This window comes from Barbatula barbatula (assembly GCF_947034865.1).
Source record: "Barbatula barbatula genome assembly, chromosome: 11".
Classification (NCBI taxonomy): Eukaryota; Metazoa; Chordata; class Actinopteri; order Cypriniformes; family Nemacheilidae; genus Barbatula; species Barbatula barbatula.
Genome location: NC_136774.1, coordinates 4,776,326 through 4,799,337, shown reverse-complemented (window position 1 = coordinate 4,799,337; position 23,012 = coordinate 4,776,326). Strand labels below are relative to the sequence as shown.

General features: G+C 35.9%; 2 protein-coding genes across 2 annotated transcripts; one reads left to right on the top strand and one right to left on the bottom strand.

The window, feature by feature from the left end:
- On the bottom strand, positions 1-5,460 carry kiaa2013 (KIAA2013 ortholog). Its single transcript, XM_079468016.1, has 3 exons — positions 3,915-5,460; positions 2,789-3,642; positions 1-963 (listed from the first exon to the last, which is right to left on the bottom strand). The coding sequence occupies exons 1-3, from the start codon at positions 4,858-4,860 to the stop codon at positions 946-948; spliced, it is 1,818 nt and encodes a 605-aa protein (XP_079324142.1). The 5' UTR covers positions 4,861-5,460; the 3' UTR covers positions 1-945.
- An 852-nt stretch (positions 5,461-6,312) lies between these two features.
- plod1a (procollagen-lysine, 2-oxoglutarate 5-dioxygenase 1a) lies at positions 6,313-22,769 on the top strand. Its single transcript, XM_079466895.1, has 19 exons — positions 6,313-6,514; positions 7,180-7,271; positions 7,880-8,010; positions 8,119-8,282; positions 9,484-9,596; positions 9,723-9,786; positions 11,844-11,941; positions 12,029-12,130; positions 12,530-12,661; positions 13,067-13,188; positions 13,388-13,492; positions 13,733-13,858; positions 15,314-15,455; positions 15,582-15,695; positions 15,826-15,891; positions 16,682-16,786; positions 17,525-17,671; positions 18,844-18,969; positions 21,608-22,769. Exons 1-19 carry the CDS (start codon positions 6,427-6,429, stop codon positions 21,761-21,763), a joined length of 2,193 nt encoding a protein of 730 aa, XP_079323021.1. The 5' UTR covers positions 6,313-6,426; the 3' UTR covers positions 21,764-22,769.
- Positions 22,770-23,012: the final 243 nt, after the last annotated feature.

Here is a 23,012-nt window from a genome sequence, read left to right as displayed (position 1 = left end):
AGTATTTAGGTGATTGATTTAATCATTTACAAGCATACTGTCATTACATCAGAGTTACTGCATTTTTATAACACAAAGAGCCAGCACACCGTGTCTTGGCAATGTGATGTTTTAGACACAATTTTCAGAAAAGGCTGTTTAGGTCAATAAATGATTAAGCAAACATGAGGTCTGCTAACAGGTGTTTTCTTTGAACGTGCACGTCTTGTCTATTATTGCTTTTTACCATATTTTTCAACTAGACAGTTTTGTATACAAATGCATGTACAAATAGTTGCCATAACCCTTTACCTCACTGGTTCATTTAAAAGTAAGTAGGTGTCACCATTGTGCATAAATGTTTTTCTCAATAAGAATCTCTTAAACTACTTTCATCTTTCTCTTCCATTTCCAGATAGTATACAATGGAACTTTGTGCTTTTCTTTGGGCAAGTACGCAGATGACCTACCCTTCAAGACCATTCCGCTGGAGAAACTGATATGACAGATCGAGTGGTATAGGCAACAAACGTCTTTTTGTTCAAAAGCTGGCATTCTCATACGATCAGTACTTCAGAAGAAGAACAAGTCCCAGTGCTTGTGGCAACTTTAAACTTAACAGCAGATGATGGGGATTAAAACAAAATCAATGCAAAAGCTTTATTTTAAAAAACTCGATTAGGACATTAGCCGCATATCAGACATTTCCCAAGGATTTTATTGTATTTGCTTCATAAGCTGCAAAAATAAATTCATTCAAAACTTGTTTGGATCCTTCATAAATTTGATATCTTACTCTTATTGTTAATTTACAACTTAACCATAAGAAAGCATTGAACATAAACTGGACAACAATCACAAGTGCTAATTAAATACACAAAATGTAAAGGCAAAATTGTCCCTGCAACTCAATCCTGAGAGGACATCCAGAGATATATTTTGTTTCTGCAAACACTGGATTAGGCTTCAAGCAGTGGTATCATCCTGTTGAGATAATAAATAATGTAAATATGCATATTTAGGGTGCAAAATACATTTGTTATTATTTAGAAAGCAGTTGTGCCTTTATTGTGGATCATGGTCGGACTTCAAATTATACATTAATTTAGTTTTAGAAAAATAGTTGAAATTAGGAATGTTCTGAAAAGCACCATTAAAGTATCACGGGAGTTTACAAAACAACTGGTGTCCTACTAAAACTTTGAAATATGATATTATCGTGTGAGGAACAGACCAACATTTTGGATAAAAGATTGATCAATAGCACCATTGCCTGACATTCTGTAATGTTGACAACCAGATCTAAAACACCTTTTTTATGGATTGCATGCTTTCTTTTTACATTTGGAATTGATTGTTATTTTAGTTTTTTACAAGCCTGTTAAATCAAAATCTTCAGAAACGTTATAACAATCAACTTTGTAATCAGGCCAGTTTTGTCCTGTCCTGGTTTAAAATGCATATTTCCCAAGAAGTGTAGTAACACAGTGTTATTAAACATTGCTCTGTATGTTTACCATTCTGGTAAGACCTACATGGACAAACAGGGAACACTTATCTCAATCAATGAGTCTACGTCTTCTATTTGGTTATACAAATTACAGACATGACACAATAAATAAATGAAGAGTTTATTTCCAAAACTCTGCAGTTCTTTTTTTGCAGTTGGTTTGTTTTGATTTAAGCCATAATAACTCCAAAATACAGCTAACTAACACAATAAAAACATGATAACTTATGAAAAAACATGATTTTTGAAACTGCGTTATCTTATTTTGGAAACAAACTCTTTAAATATTGCTGCAATAAAAGAGGCATATCTAACTGTTGATTTGTTCATTTAATCAAACTAAAGCAATATAAAACACAACAGCAACACTGCAAAAAGTTATTTTTCAATTTGTACAAATAAAAAAATTTATACACGTTACTTCTGCACTTCAACACTGAAAACTTCGAGATCCACAACGCAGATCCTTACAAACAAATAAAACTGGATTATTTGACATAAATAGTTTAGACTAGGTGCATATCTCTCTATCTCTCTAGTTCTCAATATATATCCATATATGTTCTTCTCTCCTGCTATCAGGATTTCCAGTACAATTGCCTTCTGGGATTCATGACTATAGAAAGTGTGTAATGGTGATTAGTGAAAAAAAGATGATGCCTATTTTATTTGGGTTTAAATTTTCAATAGCAGCAACAGATTCATATCAACAAGGTATTCAACGTTGAAGAAAAGTTAAACATTTAAATCACATGTGAGACTTTGTATAAAAAGAAGCAGAATGTAAACCAAAAAAAGACTTGGCAGAAAAGCAGAATCCTTTGAAACAAAACCCCCTTTAAACAAACTTGGAAGAAGAAAGACTTGAAGGCACCAGTGAAAATTTTACACACAAATACTCCAAACAGATGTTTTGAGCTTTAAAAGTTCTACATATAGAATAAGGAGCTGGTCTGTTTGAATTGATTGGATTCTAAAATGACTGATCAAAATGCTGCACTTCACAATCTTTGCAAATGGAAAATATCATTTTGTAATAAAAAATAAATATGTTAATCTTTATAATGGTCATTTATTAAACGAATCAGAACCGATTGTGTTGAAAAATAAGGAAAACTGCTCTACAGCACTGGTGCTTTCAATTTAGCATCAAGTAGCAGAAAACACCCAAATAATCCAATAATTACTCATTGTCCAGAAGTAGAATTTGAGTTAGATCAAATTAAAGGAGAAAAAAAGGAGACACCACACCACCAATACCACCTCAAAAAAACAATGTCTTGCTCCGGTCGTCTATACCTTGCTTCTGAAGAGTGGCTTGGCTCCAGGCCCACAATACTCATTGTAGATGAGTTTGAAAAGGAAGAGGTGGAAGAGTGTGATGAGGGACGCCACACTGAACCAGAAAAGGAACGGCAGGCCCGGGTACTGTTTAGCCATGTGGTCCTCGTGAGCCAAGATGGCCTTCACGTGCATGGTGTGCCTCAGGTCCTGAAGGTGAGTGAGATCAGTGGAGATGTACAGCAAGGGAGTTATGGGCTGGGTTACCATAACAGGAAACGTGTGACCTCGCAGCTCTGAGGTCAGCTCCACAGGCTCATTCATGCACCCTGCTTCACAGGCGTACAACTTGACGGGTTTCTCTTGGGGTTTGACAGACATATGAAGGAAGGGTTTTCCTTCAACATCCTGCAACACAGCCAAGTTGATGAGGTCTTTATTGTAACGGATACCTCTCAAAGAGTAGCTGTTATGAAGGACGTCGGGGTCGGCCTGAAATTGGAGATGGTTTTCCGTGAACTGCAGACCTCCGAAACTAAGCACCATGCCCTGCATCATACCATGAGCGCCTGCTGCAACAAGCACCTTGCAGCCTCTTTTCTGGAATGTCAAGTTCCAGAGGTTGACGAGCTGTAAAATCTGAGCTACGTTGGTAAGGCGCTCTGGCCACAGGTTCTCAGCATGCATGGTAGCATGACCGCTGAAGCAGTGGTCAGCATAGTTCAGACTGGCCTCCAGCTTCTCATGCTCTTCTGTGGTGAGACTCTGATCCAGTAGGGGTGCTGTGGAGGTGGAGAGAATGTAGTAGAGGGTGTTGTTGACCGTGCGACTGGACGGAGTGTGAGTGTCTGTTATCTTTCTGATCTCAACACCTGTGAAACAGAAAACAGTAAAAATGAAGAGTGACCACATGTTTACACCACTCTGGTCACCAGAATTGGAATCTGGTCAAGCCACCTTCATTTTATTTACATATGGTACTATAGGTAACAGCTCAAGACTACAACAAAATATATTTTTTTAAAATATTTAAATAGATTTTCGATTTCATTCAACCGATTTACTATTAAAATTATTTTTTTCTGAACACCCAGTATCCACCATAATGTGATTGGTCACCATGTGTTTAAAACGGTGTACTTGCCAGATATGAAGAGATCAACCCATGCTTGCTGGTGCTCTTTCATTAACTCTTCCACATTCGGTCGAAGAACATCCACCATCTCTTTCTTGACTACTTCTCTGAGCTCGCCGAGTGTCTCGTCCAGTTTTGTGCCCTCAGTGGGCTCCGAGGTGTGAATCACGCTCACAACGTTTTCGGAATATTCCGATTTGGCAGGGATCTGGATCTTTGTGCTCAGTCGCTTCGTTGCTACCACAACCAAAACAACATCCTTCTTCTCCGTGAGCACCCTACCGGAGGACAGCACGCATTCTTTATCTTCCATCTTCTCTGTGGTGCTCCTAAACGAAGGAGACTCCATGGACACTTCAAATGAAACCGTGCGGTCTGTAGGATTTGATATGTGAATCCTCTGAAGATAAACATTGGGTCGGCTTCGATGGGCGACAAACTCCTCTCGCACAACTAGACAATCACGAGATGACTGAGAATTACCAGTCAGAATGCACCGCGAAGATAGCACGGAGCCTTTACTGTACCAAAGCATCATGGCCCTCGCCTCCAAATGAGCTCCTGGCATCTGAAGCCTCACTATTGGGGAGTAATCTGTTTGGTGAACGGGTGAAGAGCCAGGCTGTGAAGATGAAGCTACCCAGAGTTTGTTCGAGTCCACATCAATTAAAAAATGTCCATTACCCACAACAAACGGTACTGATTCTTTTGTCTTGGGGGTGAAAACCACTCCCTCCCCCCTGTCAACCAGGGACATCCACCTGTGAATATCAGTCTGCAAACACACCCCCGCAGCTCCCCTAGATTCCCCGGAGAGGCTCAGAAACTTAAGGATCCCATCTGAGCTCAAGTACCAGTAAAAAAAGAGAAAAAGCAGTAATCCAACTAAAACACGGCGGGCCCAGCTGCTCGAAAGCAAACCAGGCAGGCCCTTTAATCTTTGCTGCAGCCACATGATCTCTGTCTTTTGCTCCAGATGATCTTTAATGGATTACTCATAAACTGCTGCCGCCTTCCGCAGTGATCACTCTATTGTGCATGAGTGACTTCCTGCAAACAGTCAATGCTAGGAGTGGCAAACAGCTCTGACAGTCATAACACTGAACTCATCACGTTTAACTCGAAAAACAACAAAGAAGCGCGATAAGCTGCTGGAATAGACAAATATGTTTATCAAATTCACTTCCTGTCAAAAGAAGTATTAAACATATTTCTCGGCTCGTTGGTCTTCAATCGTTCCAGTTCGTCGATGCTATGCAAAATGTGCATCCAAATACATGACAGATGATCCACTTGTTCTGTTGTGTTTGTATTTATGCAGTTGCTGTTATTTTGCCAGTCAGCTCAGTAGTCAATACATTTCTGCTCACCTGGCTCACGTTGACTTTTTAGATTTGTTTTCTCGAGCTCGACCAACATGCGTTGTTTATTTTTGGTGTGTTCCTGTCCTGCCAGTTTGATCTCTCAGCAAACTGACATCTCTCATGTTTGCGGAAGGAAATCAAATTGCCGTAAAAACACCGGAACTGTCGTAGTTCAAGAACTGTCGCAGTTCAAGCACGTCAATGTTTCACGGTCAGGGATACAGCTATGCCCGAAAGTGGTGCAAAATCTCTCCATATAATTATAATAAATTACATTAGCTAACGCCTACACCTACACCTACCCCAACGCTAAACATAACCTTACAATATAAAAAAAATCTACTGTTTTAAGCGCGACAAAAATGATGCGGTATTGAAGTGCGCATGCGTAGCCGTGTCCCTTCTAGAAAAACCCGATCAGACGATCAGGCATCTGTTTCCTGGGATTCAAACCAACAACCTTTTGCGCTGCTAACGCAACCACTGAGCCGACAGGATTATTATATCAATAAAAACGAGAACATAGATACACAATAATCTTTTAATTCTTATCTCTTATAATTATGTTATGTTAATCATATTTAGTCAAAATTAGTATGCAAAAACGTTGCTTTTCAGACAAATGTTTATTAGATATCAGTAATAAAACATTAAAGTCTTCAAAACTTTTCTTACAAAACAAATCTTTATTTATCACATATGAACATAATCGGTTGGTCCAAAATGAGTTAAACTAAACGTGATAGGCTAATACTTTATTATACAGAGTTTAAGGTATATTCTGTATATTTACCAGTAGGCCTATATTTTCCATGGTACATTTAGGCTCCTATTAAAAGTAATTTACTGTTGTCTATATAAGGCTGTATGTTTTTGGAAATGTCTTTGGTTTAAATGGGGAAAATAAGAAATCCTACCTTTCAAACATTAAAGTAAATGCTTTGGAATCTTTTTCGTATTTTGAAATAAAAAATAAAAGAAGGAAAAAATTGATGTGCTGTGGGTAGGAAAGTATTGTGAGGGTGGGAGTCGAGGGCGGAGTTAATGCAGAAGAGGGCTGGACATTTTGAACTGCATTAACAACTAACTTTCCCCGATAAAAGCCCGATTTTATCAGTCGCCGTTATCACAGAGGGTTGAAGAAGAGCGAATCAAACATGAGAGAAACAACTTCAGTCTTTCTTGTGTGTTTTTTATCGTTATTTTCCACGCATTCCTGTAACCAGCAGGACTCGATCCCCGAGGGTAAGGCAGTGATTTCAGTTTATCGTCTTGATGCGCCTTCAATCTCGCCGTTACTTGTCTGTGATAATGGATGTCACTACCGCGATGCTAAAACGATTCGTTATCTGTACATCAAATGCATCATATGTCTTGCTCACAGTTAGTAGGGAATTACGTACGGTCCCACAAACCGCTGACGTGGACCGCTCGTGCGGATATCACGGATCGGTGTGAAATTACTTCGACAAACTTTTCGAGTTTGCAAAATACAAAACTGATGAACAATTACAATATACCGCGAATAACTGCAAAAAGTAACGTAGTCCCTCAGTTTCTAACAATGTTTACTGCACAGGAGCAACACGCTTTCAACAGTAGACATTTGTTACATTGCAACAAGTTTTCTAAACACGAGCAACATTGTTTTTAGATTTCAAGCATTGACATTGAGTCGTGTATACAAAATAACCCCTCTTTGTATCCCAGTAAAATTTGCTGTCTTGCACCAGGCGTGAAAACGGAATATAAGTATTTTAGTCCATATTCCAGCTGTGCTACCCCGAGAAAAGACGTGAAATAGCCCATTAGACAGTGTTCTGTTAGCACGTAGGCAGAGGAACAGCTGTGGAGATGTTATGACAAACATTGGCTGCATCTACTTTAACTTGTGCTTTTTCTCTTCTCAGGAGATCTTCTGGTGCTGACTGTAGCCACACAGGAGACCGATGGATTCAAACGTTTCATGAGATCTCTAGGACACTTCAATTACACTGTTAAGGTAAAGTTTAAAGTTAATAGTTCGTTAATATTTTATTTTATTGTAGTCCCGTGTCTGTTGAATTTCAACAAAATCAAACCTTCCATTAGCAATGTATATGACTGACAGCCTGACAAAACTCATAAAAATCGAGGTTATCACATAAAAACACTTTTTTAACTTTTCTAGATGTACAAATATGACTTTGTTATTGCTTTAAAGTGAATATGAACATGTTTCCTTTAAAGTATATATTTTCTGTTATTTTGAGCAGTTTATCCAGTTTTCATTTTATGCAAATAAATGAAATTAGAAACTAAATGTTTATTTAAAATTTGGGAGAATAATGGTTAGTTGTATAATTTTACTGAAACAAGGACCTATAAATAATTTTGAGATGGTATTTTAATTTTTCTTTTTTCGTATATATAGTCTTGTTTTAATGCATAGGAATGAGTTACTTTAATAAAACAATCCTGCTTAAGCACAGTGTTTTAAAAAAGACAAATCAGCAAATAAATTACATTCTCAGTACCATTAGGGCTACTGAATTAAAAAAACAGACCAAAAAAATGTTAAGAAAAAAAGAATCTACAGAAAAACAGTGGACACTCTTTTGGTGTTTTTAGGTACTTGGGAAGGGTGAAGTATGGAAGGGTGGAGATTACATGTCTCCAGGTGGAGGACAGAAAGTACGTCTGCTGAAGTTTGCTTTGGATGAGATAACAGAGGACAACAAAGTCATTCTGTTTGTGGATAGGTAGTTATCTCCTACATCATACTACTAAATGTAACTTTTAAACTACTTTTTGGAGCGTTAAGAGTTTTAATCGTTGACATAACAGTTATTTGTTTTGTATTTTCACAGCTATGATGTTATCTTTTCTTCTGGTCCAAAAGAGCTTCTAAAGAAGTTTCAGCAAACCAAGCACAAAGTTGTGTTTTCTGCCGAAACTCTTATATGGCCAGACCGCCACCTTGAAGACAAACATCCTCACGTTAGGGAAGGGAAAAGATTTCTCGGAGCAGGAGGTTGGATAACTTGGATTAGTTTACATTGTTTTACATTGTAGACAGTTATATTCCGGATATATTAATGCAATAACACTTGAGTAGGAGTGTGATATGGCTCTATATCAGCATGGTTGTGATTGGGCCAGAGGCGCGAGGCCTGAGGCAATCACAGCAATGCTGGCTGATATAGAGCCCTATCACATTACTACGAGAGCAATATTGCATTTATACAACAGTTCGATGGCACAAATGTGTTGATAAATCAGAAGCAACTTCAGAGTTTCTTTAAAACCCTCCGGTTTTAAAGAAACTGAGGAACTGCTTTCTTATGCCACCAGTTCCAGCCCAGCATAACAGTTAAACAAACCACCGGTACTAATTCCAAACCGTCACATCTTTTAAAATTGCTGCTTGTCTGAAGTTATTAGCGAGAGATAATGATACAGGACGTGCATGTGAACGAAAGAGAAAGACTATAAAAGTCAACTGACTGAGATTGTGTTAATCCCATTGCACCGCTGCACTTATCATTGTTTTCAATGGAAACATGCGCTTATTTGCAGAAGCAAGCTGGCACAGCAATTTCTATTATCTAAAGTGTATCTCGAGAATCTTGCGTCCCTCACTGTAATTTTTTAAACCATTACTGACCACCGTAAAATTCTCTAAGAGGATACTTAAGTAGTCACAGTGTCACTTTGTTGTGCCTTTGAGTTGACTTATGCACATCATTAAATCAACAAGGGTAAAAGATTTGAACTTACATTTTTGCCCTTTCTTACATTTAACTGTGGATTATAGCAAACAAAGAAGTACAATCAAATTGTGGTTATTTTATAGATCCACAATGAAAAGGCACTGGAAATCACAGGAAAATATCAACCACAACATAATACGGGATATAACAAAGCAAAAAAAGAGGCTTAAATACCAGGGGGTATTTTTATTAATAGAGTTTTTCAGCGTCAAACATCAAAACTCTGATTTATAAAAAGATTGTACCTACTATGGGAGTCAATCTCTCTATTTATAAGCATTCTTCCAAATATCTTTGTCTGTGTTCATCAGAACAAAGACATTTATACAGATTTGGAACAACTCGAAGGTGAATAAATGATGACAGAATTTTCATTTTTGGGTGAAGCCTTTAGGTTGCTTTCTATAAAAGTGTCTTCCAAATGCATAAATATAACACTGGCTGTTTCATTTATTTTTTTAGGCTTTATTGGCTATGCACCCAATATCAAAGATATGCTTTCTGATTGGTCAGGAGCAGATAATGACAGTGACCAACTCTTTTACACAAAAATATTCATCAACCCAGACAAAAGAGTGAGTGTTTTTTTTTCAAAGTTACCCAAGATGTGGTTTCATAAAACTTTTTTTCTTTGTTCTCTGATGATTACATGTGTTTTATGCTGCGCCTTGACATTTTGTTTCCTGTCATTTCCACTTAAGAAATCTATAAATATAACTTTGGACAACAGATGCAGAATATTCCAAAATCTTCTTGGAGCTCTTGGTAAGTGTTGCTCTTAGTAACTCTTTGCTCGTATAGCTTGTTTATTTTAAATATACACATTTAGTTGGCAAGCAGTATTTGCATACAATCTTTAAAGCCCTAATGGAAGCCAAATTTTCCTAGCATCAGCTCTTTAAGAGTACATCCTGTTTCGTGTTCTCATAAATGCAGCTACAGTAAAGTTCTTGCCATGCCTTCCGATACCTGCTGGGAAATGTCCACCTTTGTTCTGTTTAATGAGGAATTTCTAATGAAATGCTTTGATGAGTGTTAAAATGGTAACTAATTCCATATTAAGTTTATTTGCAGTGCTGATCCTAGACGTATGGGGGCCCTAAGTAAACCTTAGTGGGAGTCCCTTAATAATAGTTAAAACATTTATATAAAAATATATTCAAACTAAAAATTATTCAGACACCTTCAATCTTTTTCCATATTGTCACAGTTTATTTGCTATAGTTTAGAAAATGCAAATATGACAAGGACTCAGAATTATGTCAGAACAAATTCATCTTGATAATTGTCAGATAACTTTAATAGAAAGGTATGTAATGGATTAGGTTGAATACATTACACATTCAATTTAAGTGCACAATTAAATAAAAATTTAGGGCAACCAATTACCAAGAAATGCTTATTTTGTCTGTGGTGTAAAAAGGTTGGACTACCAATGAAAGAAAGAAACAAAACATGCAGGACAAAGTGTCCAAATCATTTTTCATTTTTACTTTATTTTGCAATCCATACTTATATAAATCAAATACAGAGCACCCACTAGTCAAAAATATTAGATCTGGTGCCTGAATAATTTTTGGTTTGACTCTAACTGTAAACTATGAGAAATAACAAATAATAAATAAATTGACACCATATTAAACATTGTATGAAAATAAAAAAAATGAAATCCAAATTTTTATTGGCAGGTAAATAATTGTTTTCCTAAAGGGCTCTGTGAGCCATAGAAAAATAAAATAAACAAAAAATACACAAACACTCAAATGCTGTGTTTTTACTAACAATATGAGTGATTTATTAACAAATATAATGCATGATAGAATTACTCAAGAAAGATTAAACATATGAAAAACATGAAAAATGTTCTGATCTTCTTCACGTGAAGCATCTCCTCATCCAGGCTTGTTAATTAATATTCATGAGATGCAGAACTTACATTGGATGATATCGCTGTGTGGGCAGTTCTCTCCGCCGAAACGGCACAAAAAGAGATTCCTTTTCTAAAATAAAAACCACTGTCGCTCGTTGCACAGTGTTGCCGCGATTAGTTAGGACGAAAACTCTGAGAAACATTTAAAATATACATTTCATGGTGTGTTGTGGCCTATGTGACGAGTGATGCATCTCAAATGACCCTATATTGATGACCATTCATGAGAGTTAACGTCGTTGTTTGGTGGTGCACATGGGGTGGCCAACTGGATTTCAAGTGGGGGCCGGTGCAACCCCTGGCCCCCATGTAGACACACCCATGGACAAATATTGAATTAGGAAATATTTTTATTTCTGTTCAGCAGAACAAATAATTTAAGCAGGTTTGGAACAACCTGAGTGTGCAGGTGTAATCAGCGGTGCTAGAGTCACTGGGAATTGGAGTCTAGTAGAACTCTAGGGATAACGCCCTCTGCTGGCAAGCGGGAGCCTACTCTCCTACATACATGATGCGTAAACATTATGAGAAGCATAAAGGATTTTATCTTTGCCGGCTGAAGACTTAAAAGTTTGGTTTAAATGCTGTTTTCTCAGCATTCCAGCTTTCTAAAACACTCCTACAATGTTCGGTGTGGTGCTCTCTGTATGTTTTCTTTTTGTCGTCTCCGTTCACGTTCATGAGTACATTGCATGTGCTTATTTAGTCCATTCTATCAAAATATACAAAAAAATCCCTTGTATTTCGCCGCACATAAACCCTCCCCTCAGGACAGAGGTGGTCGAAAGTGGACAAAAGTCCCAGAATAGGGTTTTTGATTCTGTACAGATAACTGCAATAACTGAAATATAGAGAATTTGTATCTTTTTTGTTTTTTGCATGACATGGATAGATGAGGTTGTGCTGAAGTTCGAAGAAGGACATGTGCGAGCCAGGAATTTGCTTTATGACACCCTTCCTGTTATAATCCATGGCAATGGACCCACCAAAGTACAGTCATGATTCAAAAACATACAATGGATTGTACTTTACTTAACAAATCCTATTCAGTGTACTTATTTTATTACGTTGTTACAGCTCCAGATAAACTATCTTGGCAACTATATTCCGAATGTGTGGACATTTGAAACTGGCTGTACGACTTGTAAAGAGGATATGAGGCCTCTTTCTAAACTCCAGGTGGGCTGTTTTAACCACTCCTTGCATGACCGTGTTTTCTGGTTTAACCTATAAACATGTTAAGCCAGTCATAAAATAATGATTGTTTCTTAATTTTGGATTTAGGTTTCCAAAATAAACACATCTTTTGTTATCAATATATTTTTTACAGAGTTATGAAAACTTGGTAAAATATGTTGACATACAATGTTATGCTTTAACAAGTGCTCAGCATTAAATATTTTATTAATATCTTATTTCACATGACTGAATAGACCTGATATTATTAGCTTACAAATATAAAAGTCATTCTAAGGGAAAGTAAGTAAGTTTGTGAGATCATAAAGATCATAAATTGTACAGCATTGTGACCACATGTTTCCTTTCAATTTGTGTTAAACCTGACCTGTTTGTCTGCAGGAAAGTGAATATCCCGGCGTGGTTATTGGGGTCTTCATTCAGCAGCCCACCCCATTCGTGACTGTGTTCTTTGAGCGCTTGCTCAACCTCAAATACCCCAAAAACCGACTTAGTTTATTCATTTATAATAAGGTAAGATATAATGCTGCTGCTATATCGCGCCTCTGTGCTTTATCTGACTTTTATCAGACCACTTTATGCCCTGTCTTGGTAAATAAAATGCACTGAGTATATTATCTTGCTTTTATAAGTAAGGCTTTTTTGTTTGTTTGATTAAAGTTAGATGAAAGCAATGTAAACCAAAGCAGCTTTTGTCCACATGGACCTTTTGTAATTTATGAATGCTGTTTGCCTACACGGTGTTCATCATTCAACTGATATTTATTGCTACCTGCAGGTGTAGATGAATAGTGTTCCTTTTAACATACTAACCACTAACATGTGCCACTAACATTCCAGAAGTTGTGAAAATATGCATATTGGTGAAGACTGCAATAAATTGTACTGTATCATTTTCATTTGAATGTCTTTTTGCAGGAACCACATCATGAAAAACACGTCAGAACATTTTTGGAGCATCATGAGTCGGAGTACCAGGCTGTGAAGCTGGTTGGACCTGCGGAGGGTATAGATCCTGCCACCTCACGTAACATCGGCTTGTAAGTGTGCCGTTATTGTGTATTCATTAATTATTTTTACACAAATTAAACACGAAATAATTTCTCGAGTGATTCGAGATTTCATGCACACGCAAACCTGACACTTAAATGTTGCTGTTTGTATGCCATTTTGCTCCATTATGCAAATCCTTTGTTTGAATATTACATGAACTTATTTTTTTCGTTGTTTTCGTTTCAGCGATATGTGTCGAGATGACATTCACTGTGAATACTTCTTCAGCATAGATGTGGATGTGGTTCTAAAAAATGAAGACACACTTAAGATCTTAATTGAGCTCAATAAGTAAGTACATGAGACTTAAACTATGATAGGTAAATATTTTTGGTGTGTTTATGTTCTCTGCTTTAAAATGATAAATTGAAGTACTCACTGATCCTAAAGGAAGCAGACTGTTGATAACCATAAAAATTAGATGACTTGTGCCTTGTACAACTGATGCCTGTATAGTCTATAGACCAAAACATGATACAATCACAAGTGAGTCAAATGTACAGGTGATAACTATTTTGATGAATCCCACAGGCCTTTTATCGCTCCAATGATCACCAAACCTGGGCGACTGTGGACAAACTTCTGGGGTGCACTCAGTGCAGACGGGTATTACGCCAGGTCGGAGGACTACGTGGACATAGTTCAGGGAAGCAGAGTGTAAGTTTTTATCTTAGAGAAAACATAGACACCATATAAATAGATTGTTTTTAAGGAGAGCAGCATCTCTACAATCTTGACTGTGCTTGCACAACTAGGCTAAATAAAAATAAAATAAACATAGTAAAAAGGTAAACAGTATAAAATTAGTTAAACTGAATAGTTAAACTATATAAACTTATCCAAGTTTTAGATTATACTATACAAGCCCGTAGGCAGGGGGGGTTCGGGTGGTTTGAACGAACCCCCCCTCACTGCCAAAGGTCCAGAATTTAAGTCGTTTTTTTTTCATGTGATTATTGTCATCATTGTTTTAATCAATGCTTGTGACAAATTTCTGGGTTGCTGTTTCAAATTAATATGATTATTGTTGCAGGACGTGTGTGTGTGTGTGTCTGCTCGCGTGCGCAGACAGAGAGAGTTCTCTCAATACACGGGAGTTCTCCGTGAGCGAGCGTCAGAAGCCCCTCCCATGACGCGAATTCGCGTCTGTAATTTTTGTTTTAAAAATATAGGCCTACAGTTTCACTTATATCATGTCTATATTTGATAATAAATATTGGCTTTCAGACCCAAATTTCTCTAAGTTACTCACATATTCTAATTATTTGTTAAATTCATAACGTATCATTGCAATAGAACTGACGCGCGAACCATCGGAAAATTTCAAAGACAACAAAATGGCCAAGCGGTTGGGAAAGAGAAAGGTTAATTAATATGCATAAGAAAATGTTTTGAATTTGAGTAGCACTAAACTATTAATAAACTATTCTACCACTAGGAGGCATAATAAATACATTTCAAATCATAATTAAATCTCCACAATAATTCAAGTAGTACCTCCGGCCCATGTAATTTTCTGTTACAAACCGACCCGGCCCCCCATTAAAGAATTATGTGGCCCTTGCAGAAAAAAGTTTGGGGACCCCTGGTCTACAATATAGTAGCCATATAAACGTAGCGTAATTATAATAATAAAACATAGAAAAGAGGCATTGACCGAGAGTCAAGAAATGATGATGACTGTGTATGGACTGACAAAAGTGTTACATGAGGAAGCAATTTGACAACAATGCAATAAGATTTTTAGGTGCATCAAAAAGCGCTCGTTAAGATACCAGCAGAGAAGCTAATCCAGCACAAATAAGTGCATAAAAGGTCACCAAAATGAAGTATTTGAACCTCATAATTAAATACAAAAGGAGGAGAAAAACTGCATAAAGGTCCACTTTTTGAAAAAAAGAACCTCCCCTTTCAACAGGCTGGCTACGGACCTGCTATAGTATAATTTCTGTAATGTACTATGGTGTACGTCAGCATTTTTATGTGGGCGATCATTCAACATGTTTTTATCATCTTTTGACGTTTAATTCATGTGATGGATGTACTTTGTGCTGAATAGACCCTTATGAAAATGTGCACTGCTCAAATGATCATTCTCCGGAACTTCCATAGGGGTTTGTGGAACGTGCCATATGTGTTTCACATTTTCCTGCTGAAGGCAGATGCATTAAGGACTGACCTCAAAGCCGCTGACCTGTTTGAGTCTGCAACACTTGATCCAGATATGGCCTTCTGCGCCAACGTCCGAAATAAGGTAAGAGACACAAATATGAATCAACCCACTATTAACCTAATTGTGGATGATGCTCAAAATATGGAAGATAATCAACCACCATTTACAGTGCTTTCAGTATGACCCAATAAGATATTTTATTTCTAGGGCATCTTCATGTTTGTAACAAATATGCACACTTTCGGTCGAGTATTATCTGTCGAAAATTACCAAACAAACCACTTGCACAACGATCTCTGGCAGATCTTTGAAAATCCTTTGGTAAGATAAACACAAATTGTTCAAAGACTATATTTATTTCGTTATTATACACAATATTCTAAATGGCCCTGTTTTTTCTGTTAACGGTTTCCTTTTGTTTTCTTGTATTTTTTACTTTTCCTTGGAACAGGACTGGGAGGAGCGATACATTCATAAAAACTATTCAAAGATAATGAGAGACCACCTTGTAGAAACTGTGAGTATTCACCCACAGGCTGAATGAGATATCAAATTTTGTCGCCTTAGATTTTGTTATTCACGTATTCATATTCTGTGAACAAAATATTTAGCACTGGCTTTTATGCTTAACAACTTAACAAAACAAAATGTTATTCGTCCTAAATAATGAAATATATGTCATTTAATGTACATTTTATTATTACAACAACAATTTCGTGTTTTAAAACAAATTAATGAGGATTTTGATATTTTACAGTTTATTACTATATGCAAATACATTGTCTTTGTCTTTTTCATGTATAAAAGAAAATTGTTCCCTGTATAATTTTTTGCTATATGGAATCCAAAAACTTTATAAATCCAAGTTGACAATTTTCTAAATATGTTTTAATTTACACTTTTTATAATATGACATTTAAGGAAGTTTGTTTAGTGTTATTTTACTACTATTCGATGGTGGACAAAAGTGTGCTTGCATAGAAAACACACAGCATGTTCTAAATTAAACAGTCAGTCTAGTTTTACCTTGTATGATGATCCTAGATACCTTAGGCCTATGTCAACATACGATAACGGGACTTTATCCATGTTCAATTTTATCTTCTGAAAACTATGAATAGCACAGTTTTCTTTAACAAGCTACTCAATTTAGCATACAAGTGGACTTACGTTTTTACTTAGGGAAATAATTTTAACAAACCCTGAGGAATGGGTAAGTAAACATGATCACTATTTCTCCTAATCAACAAAGTGTTTTGTAAAGTTGTTGTACTTTAAGCGATCCTTATGTTAAATTCTTTGTGTAGCCATGCCCTGATGTGTACTGGTTCCCTGTTCTCAATGAAGTGGGCTGTGATCATCTTGTTGAAGAGATGGAGAATTTTGGCCAGTGGTCAGGAGGTGGTAATGTGGTATGTTGTGTTTTTCTTTTTAAAAGATTACCCTCTCAATCGACACTTCGCAAAACACCGCCCCCCATCGTTTCTGTTGCTATGTCAGACAAGCTTTCGGTATCAGCCATGCGCTCCCAGTGTAACTATGTCCCGGGGAAATAGTGGAGAATTTCAGGAAAAATGATACAGTGATTTCAGACACAAAAGTCTGCAATATGCATTCGAGGGATCTTGTACACAACGTTTAGGTCAGCGATATATCCATTTGTGTGACAGTAACGTTAGTAGCCTACTGCATCGTTTGAGTTTAGAATGAACGTAACGTTATCGTCTGATGGTGTTGTCATTACTTCAAATTTGAAGTAATGACAATTTTAAAGAGTAACTTTGGGCAGACTTTTGGTCAGCTTTGATCCTTCTTTGTGAACACAAAAGTAAACCTTTAAATATTAGTTCATGAAGAAAAGAATAACAGTCCATCGGTGTCTTAATCTTTATTTGTGTTAAATACAGCAAACACAATACGGCTGTTGCTTTACGACTTTACAATAATTAAATCATATAAATCACAAAAGCTCTACTACGCCAGGTGTTTTGTTTGTTGGGAAAAATGACGATCAGTCACGGGGTCACATAAGATCGGTGTTATGATTGGTCAGATCGCCTGTCAAGCAAACTCTTTGTTAAGGGGCAATTGCGTAATTGCTCCATCTTGTAGCTATTTGTTTAACAAAAATATTTTTTTGTTGTGTTTAGGATCAAAGGATCCAAGGGGGTTATGAAAATGTCCCCACAGTCGATATTCACATGAATCAAGTGGGGTTTGAGAAAGAATGGCGAAAGTTCCTGGTCGATTATATAGCACCAGTCACAGAGAAAATATTTCCAGGGTACCACACAACGGTAAGCCCTGCTTTTCCTTTCAATTTGAATCGACACACTTCTTTTTTCTTAAATGTATGAATTTTTGATTCTCTAGAAAGTTCTGTGGGAACAGATTTTGTGTGGGTTTGCTTAGAATTCTATTTTGACAGATTTTATATGAATATGAATGTTGTCGTGCATTATTATACCGACCCGGCCCCCCATTATCTGTTAATATTTGATTGAAATATGCCTTGCACCCTTGACATTAAATTAATGTGTCTGAGACTACTACTTAATCTCATTGTTTTCTACTTGGATATGATTTGAACAGTCAGTGCAGAGCAACAATATTGGTGGAAGCAAGATAGTGGGGTGATGGGAGCAAAATACATCACTCATCATATAGATTTGACTCACCTGACTGTGTACCTTGTCTTTAGAACCTCCCAAACGTTTGGGTGGTTAGAATGGATTCTGCTGGTAGATGCTGTTGCTAACTACACCATAAGGCCGTGTTCAGACGTGACTTCTTTTTTGACAAGAAAAAGTTGAGCGCCTTTGCAATAACTAATCTCATATTTAAAAACTACAATACTAATACCAAATTATGCTCCAACGGGCGTTTCGGTCGCCATTTCATTTTTTTCGAGTTTGAGCCAATCACATTCCGAGCATGTTCTTATGGAAACGACAGGTCTCTGTCATTGGTTAGCTGTGAAAAAGGATCTTAACGTTGGGTGTATTTTTAAGAAAAGTTGAACTTTCTTCAACCTCAAAAGACACTGTGCTGCAGAAAAAGCCGATGGCGTTTAAAAAAGCGCTCTGGACGTATATTGAAAACACGTTTACTCCATAGGATTATAATGTTAAACAGACGCTAGCAGCTCAAAAAAAAGAAGTCAAGTCTGAACATGGCCAAATGAGGGTAAAAAGCTTTGGATATGTAGTTTCAGTACTCCTCAGAGAGAAAGGGAACTCTTCAAAAAGACTCCCTTTTGGTGATGCATTGTTAAGCATTTCTTTCGCCAATTAGGATCATTTTCTACACTTCACCCGTCAATATACATTATTGTTTACATTTAACATAGCCCTAAGATAAAAATAAGATAAGGGAGGTCAGTGGGTACTCTGTATGCAAATGAGTGGTTGTGAACATGAATGGATAAGTAAGTGCGGCTGTTCATTTTTTTTGTGTGTGTGTTCCGCAGGCGCACTTTGACCTGGCGTTTGTAGTTAGATATAAACCTGATGAGCAGCCCTCTTTAAGACCTCATCATGACGCCTCCACTTTCACTATCAATATGGCACTCAATCAAGTGGGAGTTGACTATCAGGTAAGATGAAATAAAGATAATAGATATTAACAAGATGCGTCACTGGCAAAAATGGGGAGGGAACGCAACGCTCAATATGAGTGCTCTATCCAAGGAAGTCCTACCAGAGGCATTGCGATCACTAGCATGCTAAGTGTAGGCAATACTGATGCAATATGTTGTTTTTTATGTTTTTCTAAAGCACAAAAATAAAAACACATCAAAAATTATATTTGGGCCATTCTACAGAATTGGTGCAAATGTTGTCCCACATCAAAATGACACATTTAAAAAGCATTACAATATTCAAATCTTACTTGTATAAAAATTAGGGCTGTCAAATGATTAATCGTGATTAATCGCATCCAGAATAAAAGTTTGTGTTTACATAATATATGTCTGTGTAATGTGAATATTATATTTGTATTTATAAAAACATACACATACAAGCATATATTTAAGAGAAATATCAAACATAAACATTTATAAACATTTAAATAAAATTTTAATGATTGGGAAATTTGGATAAATACATCTACAGTAAATATTTCCTAAAAATACAATATATTCATGTATGTGTATGTTTCTGTGTTTATAAATACAAAAATGTACACAGACATATATTGTCAACACAAACTTTTATTTTGGATGCGATTAATCACGATTAATCATTTGACAGCCCTAATAAAAATATATTACTATTATCTATTGAAACCCACAATTATATTTATAATATCAGTAAGCTTAATATATATAAAATCATAATTTATTTGGTACTTTCAATTGGGAGGTGGCTGTCCCAAATGCTAACCCCTTAATTTCAACTTATGAATATTTTTTTCATTGTTGTTTTTAAAAATATATTTCTTATTAAAAAAATTAAGTAAAACAATTATTGAACTTTATGTGTAAAAATGTCCCGCATTGTCATGCCACTACCGAAACAATGTATGTTTTTGTCCACCGACTGAAACTGATTTTAGCTACACCCCTACATTTTTGATCAGGAATCATTCCTTAATCTTTTATTTGGGGAATAAACAAAATTCAGTACAGTTTTGCAAATCATTAGTATTTTAGTAGTGATATAGTATGTGAGCTGTAGGTGTTCTTATCAGATATTTACTCTCAGATGTGCTTCTGCTATATATGTGCTGCCTGCACATGTTCAACATAGTTAGTTATTTGTGTTAACATACTCTAACATGTTCTGTGTAATACTGTGGTCCCTACTAAAACATTACCAATACTGCTGTTCGTCACGACAGCAACATGGGGATGTTTTGTCAAAAATAAAGTCTATTCAATTATCTAGATGTTATGATAGTGTTCAGTTCAATATGCTGTATATGAAGAGTTTGGTGTGAAAATGATAACTCTCAAAATGATCAAATTCAAAAATCATGTTTTTTATTGTTCATTCCAATTAATCAAACTGCAGTTGGTTTGTTTTGATTTAGGCCACGATAACTAAAAAAATACAGCTAACTAACACAATAAAACAAAAACAAAAAATGTGATAGCATAACAAAAAACATGATTTTTGAAAATTAATTTCATATACAAACTAATGAATCCTAAACTTTGAAATCAGTATGATCAACTTTATGCCTTTTGCAAAGAAAGACTGGATTCAAAATACAACAAATCTCATAAGTTATACTTGAAATATTGTTAAAATGTTAAAAGTGCTATTGATTTACAAGTGAAAACATATAAAAAAAATAGCAAAATATATATTTTACAAGGTAGATTTAAAAAATCTTAATGGGTCAAATATAATCCTCATTTAAATGATATATTATTGTGTTTCAGTAGTGATACAATTTGGGGAGAGTATGAACATTTCTAAACTTTCTGAAATTAAAATATTAAAATGAACTGCGCAATTAAATGTGTACCTTTGATATTATACAATTTGCATACATACAAATATTCTGTAGAATGGCCCATTTACTAGATTAATAATAAAAAAAAACACTATTATTTACCCAAAGTGCATTCAAGCTAGATTTTAGTAGTTTACATAGTATATGTCACTGAAGGGCTGTTGATGAAAAATTAATTTTCTTATAGCGGTTTGGACCAGGGCAAGAAGCCAAAAAAGATTGTTTAGTTGCCAAAATGCTAATTATTGATGCAAAATGCAGGTGTCCTGACAGTGCTGCAATTATTGTGTTAACACTATAACAGAACCTACGGCATGCCTTTAACTGTCCTGTCAGACAGAAACACACTTTTTATACATCAGGTTTTTTGCTCTGCTTGAATCCTCATGAAACGGTTGAACCTGAAATACAATAATTATTTAATGTTAAAATACTTTAAGCTGTTTTAGATTAATATGCAAAGACAATCATGAATATAGCTTTTGCATTTAGAATTAGAGTTAAAATACTGTGGCATATTGAAAAGTAATTTTTTTCACTGTTGAGAAGCATACAGTATGGATGTAAGCCTCAAAGTATAGACTAAGATGACTGTAATTTGTCATCAAGACATAACTAGAGTTGAGGATTCTTTATAACTGAATCACAGAAGATGTTTTTCTGCATGTCCCTTTTTCAGTTGAATTGCTTTGGTTATTACTATTAACTGCATAATGTTTGCTTGTACTATTGTACTGTAGAGCATTACGTTTATCCACTCTTTTGTGCAGGGTGGAGGCTGCCGGTTCTTGAGGTACAACTGCTCGGTCAATGCCCCCAGAAAGGGCTGGGCGCTTATGCACCCAGGACGCCTCACTCATTACCACGAGGGCCTGCCCACCACAGAGGGGGTTAGATACATCGTTGTCTCATTTGTTGACCCCTGAGTTGAGATATTTTTTATCAGAAACTTGAATCTACTTTTAATAAAGAAGATAACTTAGCTCATCAAGAGGGGCTAAATAAGAATCAACAGGTTTGTGCTTGAACATTTAAAAACTGTGCCTTAATTCGTGAGTATGTCAGTGTAAATATTTTGTTACATCAAGGCAATACTACAGGTTGAAAGCAGTTTTCACAGATCGCTTTTTGACTTCCATGCAATGGCTTTTTTACTCCATTTTAATTTATTCCTCAGACGTTATGTGAATTTATGCAATACATACTGATAACCAATTCAATGGACATCTGTACCCTTTTAAGTTTTGAAATTCGACCAGTAATTGTGCTTAATAATGCCTCTTAAGCAATTGGTGGTGTTTTTTAGGCTTCACCAAAACTGACATATACATTTATAAGGGCTTAATATTGTTTAGAAATATATTGTTTTGCCTTGTTTAGGAATCATTTGGCTTGTCATGACTTGTGGAAAAAATTAAAACTAAAGGTTAAAAACTAATCTATTCTATTTAATTTATTCATATTTAGTCCCACTTTATATGAAAAGTCTTAAATAATATGTACTTCAATAAGGGAAAAAAACATTTTATACTTTGTATGTACATTATTGTGCAGATTATGTTGTTTTATAGGCAGGTTTAGTGGGTCAAGACTGTAATTACACGCAGATACTTCAGTACAATTTAACAACTCCATTGCATATATTGTATTTCAGTCCATAGTAGTTAAAGACACCTGAAATAAGGTGTCATACCAATCAATTAAATGAATTATCAGTCATAAAAGTATGGAGTTAGAGCATCTAAACTTTTGCACACCAAGAAAGAATAAATGGGATTATTTGACCATAAACACAGATTAGAAATGTATTGATGGAAATATAATTTACACTTCAATAACTTTTGCTTTTCACAATGTTTTTTATGTCTAAAATGTTTCAATTTCTATTCAACAAAGGGAAATAAACATGTTTGGATGTCTAATGGATGTCACAAAACATCTAATGGATGTGACAAAAAACAAGTTTTGAGAGACAAAATTCAGATCAGAAGCAATACTATCCAACAAATGATTAAAAAGGGATGGCTCTTCATAGGACATCAAATAGTCATTATATTCAATAATGATGATTTCATAAATAAAAGTGCCCATTTAGGAGGAATATGTTCAGTTATGGATGTGGTGCTTACCTGAGTTTAGAAAATCATGAAGAACAAATGAAGAGATTGGTTCCAA